General features: G+C 35.9%; 1 protein-coding gene across 2 annotated transcripts; it reads right to left on the bottom strand.

Moving 5' to 3' along the window:
* Positions 1-7: 7 nt before the first annotated feature.
* On the bottom strand, positions 8-7,842 carry LOC108743715 (nitrogen regulatory protein areA-like). Of its 2 annotated transcripts, none has more exons than XM_018479302.2 (7): positions 7,667-7,842; positions 3,150-3,971; positions 2,679-2,945; positions 2,250-2,447; positions 1,942-2,176; positions 1,485-1,747; positions 8-1,352 (listed from the first exon to the last, which is right to left on the bottom strand). In XM_018479302.2, the coding sequence occupies exons 1-7, from the start codon at positions 7,760-7,762 to the stop codon at positions 1,161-1,163; spliced, it is 2,073 nt and encodes a 690-aa protein (XP_018334804.1). In that variant the 5' UTR covers positions 7,763-7,842; the 3' UTR covers positions 8-1,160. The 2 variants fall into 2 exon arrangements, with proteins under 2 accessions (XP_018334804.1, XP_018334805.1); XM_018479303.2 differs by lacking the exon at positions 7,667-7,842 and adding an exon at positions 4,087-4,165.
* Positions 7,843-7,848: the final 6 nt, after the last annotated feature.

Here is a 7,848-nt window from a genome sequence, read left to right as displayed (position 1 = left end):
TAATATAAAAAAGAGATACATAATAAGAGAAAAAGTATAGCTCAAAATATCACCGGCGGGGGAGTCCCGCGAGAGACAGACAAATCGCCGACTCGAATTTTTTCTTTCCTTTTCATTAAGTATTGAGTATTTTTCGTGTTAGTCGATAATAATAATTATCATTTTAAGAGAGAGAAAGATGTAGAGAGAAACATTAAAACGAAAAAAACGTTTCAACACGTTCAAACCTTACATACAACATATGTATATATATAGTAAGTACAGAGAGCGTCCTTCGATGACCACCGCTAGAAAAGTCAATTATTACGAAGAAGGACGAAATAAAATTCACCTTTTAAATATTGTGACACAAGCGGACTTAAATTATACTCTCATAAAAAACAGATAATTTATGTACAATCGTTATTACAGATACTTACAAATTTTTATTTCTGAGTTTAAGTAAAGAGCCCTAAATACTCATTCGACTAGTTAGATTTCTGTTTTTTCAAAACTATTATAACTACAAGATAAAAAATGATTACACTTAAATTAGTATTAATTCTGAAAGTTGTATGGAACATATTTTAAAACAAATTTTAATTTTAATACTTTTTAGCGTTTTCAGAGAGATTAATGTCATAAAATTAAAACGTATGTTTTCATACTAATCACTGAAGTAACTGTTGGACAGTGTATTTTAAGCCTTATCTGGTCACAATATGATTGGGAATTTTATTCTTATTCCTCCTCAATGTCTTTTCCTTATTCTATTCGAAAATAACAATAAATACTTGTTAACTTGCATTTCAACACGAGAGAAGCTTCGATAGCAAAAGTAAAAATGATTAAAAAAATACATTAATCGTAAGTGTGGAGGACATTAATGGATACAAAAGAAAAATATTACAGACTTACTGCGTGCTTGGACTCTGGTTACCCAACATTGTTACGTATACCTCGTATCGTTTTCTTCAAACTGTACAAAGAGAATTGTCATTCCTTTATCTTTTATTCTCTTTGTTTCCGGGGAATTCCTGAACGGCAGTCGTCCTTCTTACGTATGTGTACGTGATTGTGTAAAGGAAATGATAAGTGAAGACGATGAAGAAGACGACGAACGCTTTGTTTTTATTGATTGGCCTCGTAGTAGTGGTCGTCATCGTCGTCTCGATGGTTTGCTAATGCGATTCGGTCGTTTCGGCCATCTGGGTCGCGACCAAATTCAATGGCAAGTCTGTTATGCTGTCGTCATCCGAATCGTCCGTTTCTGGTACGTTTATCACCTTCAGCATGTGCTGCGTTTGCTGCTGTTGCTGTTGAGGGTGGAGGTGGTCGTCTTTACGAGCGAAAGGAGATGAAAAATTGCCCGCCTAAAAAACAATTCGTTCATAATTTAGGTGTCGTGTCATCCATACATTATTTTATTTTAATTATTGGAACAAAGTCCCTTATCAAAAATCACCGTTGCCGATCATTGTAACGTAATAAATCAATAAACTTACCGTTTGTAATGATGAATAGCTGGTTGTCCCGCTGGCAGAATGGTGACCCTGTAACGCCATAACGAGATGGGGCTGAATCTGTCTACGTAGAGCAGTCAACATGTCGTCTGTATCTGACGATTCAACCATCTGCTGTTGTGTTTGCTGTTGCTGCTGCTGGGGTTGATTGTACTTTTTGGGAGCAATGGGCACATGCCTACGAAGCGCATTAAGCATTTCTTCTGTACTATCGGCGTCGTTCGCGTAGTGACCCTTCTTTGAACCTAGAGAATCCAAAATACATATTTATATTGTGTAAATTAAACAGGAAAAAAAACTGATTTGGTTTAGCCGATACAGAAATGATTAATCATAACTCTTCGTTATATCTCAAATACAGACTAATTCGTAAAGTTACATCTTCGAACAATTGCACAAAGAATTTAATTCCCTACAGTAAAGTTAAATTAAAACCAACCTCTATGGTTATGTTTTGATTCCTTCTCATTTTCCGACGCTTTAGGTCGCCTACGCCTCGTGTGTATTGTGTCTCGTCTCATTGTGTGGGGCCGATCGACCCCGTGCAACTTGAAGTACAGACCGCAGGCATTGCACACCATCTCCCCTTTGACGTTTCGTCGCCATATCGTCGTCGTCTGCGTGCCACAATTGGTACAAGAAAGATCCACGCGTCTCGCCAAATTTGCTCCACCCTGTATATATTAAGATAATAAAATATTTATTTGTGCAACTAGCAAAAAGGAATGAAAGGAAAAACAAATGTACCTTCGTCTTAACGATCTGGAGGTTACACCAAGGGTTCGAGAAGTTGTTAATGTTTATTTCAGGCAAGTAATCGTCCACTTCACCCTCGCGACCGCCCCCGCTGTTCTCATCGCCACCCGACTCCTCCACAGCTGACGCTTTCGTTGGAAAACACTGTTTTCGACGACCTGATACTTTATTGTACATGCCAGTGTCCATCTGAAAATATTTAAAAATGATCATTAACAAAAAATAAATCCCTATAAACGATAAAGCGATAATTTATCTGAATATTAATCTTTAAAATTAAAGTGCTACAACATAATTAAAAAAAAAAAATAATAAAATGATTTATGTCTGTGTTGAATTCAACAAAGTTTTTACAAGTTGCAAATACCACTGTAAGGTACATAGTTATAATAAAATTACCATAGAAAACGTTTTACTTACAGTAAATGCATTAACATTGGTTCTATTATTGTCCGTATCACCGGTTGTGGGTAGGGTAATGATGGGTGTTGGTGTAATGCTCATTCCCAACTTCCTGCATGTTATCAACTTTCGTAAAAGTTGACTGGCCTCGCCTGTTAATGGCGGGGCACCCTGAGAATGGCCGTTTTGGGACAGGGCCTTCCACAGTTCTCCCTCTTCATTTACATTATCATTTACTGGAGACGTGGCGCTAGCTGTCGTAGAATTGGATTGCTCTTCCAAATCCTTAAAGATGGACAAAATCAACAACTGTGTCTACATGTACAAAAACAAAAGTAATTCCAAATCAGGAGGTATTGCATGAAGTAGCCTGACAACGAGGAAAAATAGATTGAATGGTTTCTTCTGACCTAGTTATAGATAAGTTATAAGACGAAACAGGAGTAAAGAGGGGCCTTCCTAAAAGAACTAAACATTTTTGTTAAGTACCTGCGACATGTCAACTTCTAGCCGTTCCGGATCGGAACTATTGCTGTCCTCCGAAGCGTCATCTTCCATGTCCTCCTTCATAAAGTCGATTTCGGGTACACACGTGAGCCTTTCGGGTTTCTTACTCGATAAATCGGCCGGTTCATTGTCAAGCGAGGGACTGGGAGGTGACGAACTCGTCGTATATGGACGAAAAGGACGAAGGATGGGTGGAGGACATCGACTTCTTCCGAAGTAACGCGTCCTTGTTGTTAGTCCTTCTTTCTCCTTATTCGAATAATTCAACGGATTTCTAGCCTCATCATCGTCGCCATCGACTACAACAATCGGTGGACACTTTTTCACTTCCAGTTCCCTGTTGAATGCAACCCCACGTAATGGGTCGTTGAACGGCAAAAGGGGTGGAATCCCGGACAAGGACGTTGATGGAGGTGACGGGACTTCTGCCGGGGATTCAAAGGAACTATTACTATTATTGTTGGACATCTCGCCGGTCAGGTTGAAGACGATTCGTTTCTGAGAATTGTTATGGTGGTGGTTTGTGTATGCGGACGGTTGGGGTTGTTGTTGCTGTGGCGGTGAACGAGACGATTCCGGATGGGACGTTTTCGGTTCTTTTTTCGTAACGATGGTCAATGTGCAGTCGTCCATCTTTGATGCTTCTTCCATCTCTTTTTTCACCGAAATGGAAATGTTTTTGGAATTTGTGGAATTAAGTATGTTTGTCATTAAAGCCACTCGTTCTGTTAAATTACCCTTCATAAGCTCACTAGACGTTTTGAGGACGTTGTCTAACATTGTAGAAGACTTTTCAAGTTTCTCCTGTAAAAAAAAATATTATTATTATCAACCCTCCTTATTATAAAAATTACATAGTTTTGTGACAATTCCTTCCATATTTTATAAAAAAAAAAAAAACGTTTTCGGTAATAATTACAGTAATTATTTCGTCAGATATCGGCGGTTTTCACAAGGTTCGGGAATGAAAGGTATAAATTGTGTATTATTGCTTACCTTAATAAATTCGTATTATTACCCACCTCCCTTATCTCTCTCTATATAAACAAGATAACAGTTTAATCTAAACGCAAAATAAAATAAAAACCCGAGTGTTAGAGGTACGTAAGTACAAAGTTTCATTATTAACGCAGTAACGTGAATTTTGTGCATGTTTACAAAAAGAAAAAGAACTACAAAATGAAAACCTTGGTAAGTAATAAATACACGTTATATTATTTCTGTTAACAAATTTTTATAATGTAAATTGTATTAAACATCTTTTCTGCTTTTAATGTTTTGATTTAATTGCCTAACTTTTTTCTGAAATGATTCATACACCAACCAAGCAAGCATTGCACTGCACATTGTCCCATGCTTATAAAAGACAAAAACGGTACCTTTATCTAACCTATTTATCCTAATACTAAATTAATTTATTCTATTAATTCTTTTTACAGGTCACAATATGCCTTTTGTGGATTTTAGTAGATTTTTCCCTACAAGAAGAAACTTTTGAAAATTCTATTAATTTGTGTAAAGATAGATGCACATGTCAGTATTCATCAAATGAAAAATCGGCCGTCATAGACTGTTCAAAAGCCCGAATGCATCACACAATTGCAAATTGGCCCGATCGCGCGTCAAAAACCTCGAATATATTTGCCAATTTCAAAAACAATAACATTACAACGCTCGAAGAGATGCCAGGAACGGATGCAAATTTGCAACTCATCTTTAGCAACTGCAACATAAAATATCTTAATACGGGCCTGTTTGAAAGCGCAGTAAACGTGAAATACGTCGACTTAAGTCACAATTTACTAGAAAGTAAGTTACCTAATAGTAAACTTAAACATATTCGGAAATGTATACCTATTAATATTTTTTTAGACGATCAACTTGGTGGGGACGTTTTCAAGGGACCGTATAATGTCACAGATTTTCGTCCCATAGCTCTGGAGTATTTAAACTTGGCATACAATAATTTACACAGTTTACAAAAGAATATGTTCCAACACATCCCTTATTTGAAAGTCCTGAATTTAGAGGGGAACCACTTCAGGGTTCTGGATCACGTTACAGCATTTTCATTCTCCTATCTGCCCAATTTACAAGTAAAGTATCACTAGTTGAACGTTAAACATAACTAACGTACTTTAAATTTCGTATTTTCAGAGTTTAAGTTTAGCTCATAATCAACTGACGGAAAATACTAACTCCAACCAATTTATATAGGAGAACCGAACAGAGCTGCCAGGGTGAGGCAATTTTATTTGCAAAAGATATAAATATCACAGAGTAAAGATGCTTTTGTTTTCATTTTAATAATATAATGATTTAATGTAGTAGGTACTAAATTGCCAAAAAAACAACAAATACTGAAGGCAAAATAAATGAATGAAACTGAAAAAAATAACTGAGTGGACTTGCTTTTTACCAACACCCTGTGTAATGGATTTGGGTTACGTATAAAGATAATAGTAGATTTATTAAGTGCCAAAAAATGAAAAAGGTTCCTCAGAAATCAACAGGGGAATCACCACAAATAACACGGACGGTTTAACATGATAATTTGAATACTAATTTTAAGAAAATTCTATGCGCAACACCTATCTAACCTATTCAAAAGATATCACACCCCAAACATTAAACTGCAGAGAATTTTATAATTTTTAATTTAATTATATTAAACCAGTTTTAGGTAAAATTAAAGATTTTTTCAAAATAATCATCTTTAACTGTACAATCTAAACCACGAAATCCTTTGACCCAAAACCCATTAACGGTACTCTTTAAATTAAATGTTTTAATATCATCCCTGTCGATTTCCGAGCACCCTTGCGAAAAGAAATACATTTCTTTCTTGTTTAGCACACACCCTAGGTAGTAGGTAGATGTTATGGTATTATTCTTTTTCTTTTCATTTTTACATACACAATAAACNGGTAGGTACATTTTTATAAAAAAAAAAAGAATAAAAATAATTAATTCGATCATGAGTACCAAATAGAGCAATAACAATAACTAATAAAAAGAGAGACTGCTCCAACATACTCGTATCTTACCTACACTATTCATTAGTACACCTATCATAGATAAATTTCCATGACTCATGCTGAAAGATTATGATGTAACGAATAAATTATTTTATTCAAGATAAATTCAATGCCAAACTTGTACCTGCATAAAAACGTTTCGTTTCCACGATATGTGGACCATTCTTATATCATAAAACCTATCAAGTAGTAAATAACAAAACAAAGTTTGGAAAACTAAGATACTTTCCCAATATTTTTCATTTTTCTAGTAAGACTGTTATTACACCTACGTATACTTATGTGTGTTAATTATGTAGCATTATATAATACAGGGTGTTCTTTTTCTGTTAAGTTATACATGGAGAGTAACTCCTTGCTGCACGTCTCCTACAAGTTGCTGCCCTCTTGGTCGAGTCTGAGGGTGTTGAATTTGAAAGGGAACCGATTCTATTGCGACTGTGATCTGTACAACATATCGCAACAGCTCAATGAAGACATCAAACGAAATGGCGACGGGCCGTACTGCCTGGACGCGAAGGCGTTCACATCAAGAGAAGTGTACACACTCAAGGACAACGCCTGCGGAATGTGGGTGAGTCTCTTTTATTCTATGCCACTTTTATTGTGTTTGTTACTGTGGCATGAACACACACAAAAGCAGAACCAATTTTCTACCAACACTCGGTATATTTACACAACGATAACATCCTACTGCTCCCACTTTTATATTTCACCTCTTCCCCCTTCCAGCTCATCCCATTTGTTCCGAAATCTAGGGGATTGACGAAGAAGGATCTTTTTTCGAACTTTTTTTATTATAAATGGCCAAAATGTACTTTAAAATTAGAAAACGAAATGTTTACAGGAAAGTAGAAATCGAGCCCTTTCGTATGACACCCCACTTGACCCTAGCCCTCCTTGAAAGCATTAAGGTACCTTTTTTCCCCACTTTTGGTACGAAACACTAATGCATACGTCAAGCGTTTTCAAACGGGCAACAAAACAAAAACAGGCAAATAATTAATAAAGATAACAATAAGGCAAATGTTTTCTTTTAGCCCCTTGAAGATTCTACAAGTAAATCAGTTTTCCATAAGTCGATGACGCTTATGAGAATCGTACTGATGTTAATGATGGCGTTATTAATCATTTCTACAGCTATGGCCGTATGGCTGGCGGTAATGAAATGGAAAACATACAATAGAAGCCTCAATTATCCATTTCCAAATCAAGTAGTTTATAATCCAGTTTCAACTTATGACGCGAGATATTAGGAGAGCACAGATTTTTTTTATTTCAGTACCTACGCAGAGAAAATTATTTATTTCGTAGTAAAAGACACTCAATCAAACCGTATACATACAGATCTTTATATTATTTTACTTAGTGAGTAATACTTAATTAGTTACTGATGACTGGAGAAATTTTATTTTTATGCATTTTAAGTAAGCTGGGAAAACTTTTTTTTTTGTTACCTACCTGGCAAGAAGAACCAGAAATTTGTTCGGCATAAGCAAGGAACTGGTGTAAGATATCTTCGGACTTCTGTGCAGTTTCTTTAAAAGTATAGAACATGTCCAATTGTTCGGCACAACGTAAACAAATTACATGAGGCAGTGGGTCACTATCAGATATCTATAAAAAAAAAAAAGTGGAATAAA

The sequence above is a fragment of the Agrilus planipennis genome, unplaced genomic scaffold (assembly GCF_000699045.2).
Source record: "Agrilus planipennis isolate EAB-ADULT unplaced genomic scaffold, Apla_2.0 scaffold1207, whole genome shotgun sequence".
Taxonomy (NCBI): domain Eukaryota; kingdom Metazoa; phylum Arthropoda; class Insecta; order Coleoptera; family Buprestidae; genus Agrilus; species Agrilus planipennis.
The sequence above is the reverse complement of the archived record's forward strand: the minus strand, read 5'-3'. Positions and strand labels throughout refer to the sequence as shown.

Excerpts from the sequence above, each read along its gene's own strand:
- LOC108743715 (XM_018479302.2), bottom strand. The coding sequence starts at position 7,762 with ATGTTCTATACTTTTAAAGAAACTGCACAGAAGTCCGAAGATATCTTA. Across the intron at positions 3,972-7,666 it reads TTTCTGGTTCTTCTTGCCAG|GAGAAACTTGAAAAGTCTTC; the intron begins GTAGGTAACAAA and ends TTTTTTTTACAG. Across the intron at positions 2,448-2,678 it reads CCAATGTTAATGCATTTACT|ATGGACACTGGCATGTACAA; the intron begins GTAAGTAAAACG and ends AAATATTTTCAG.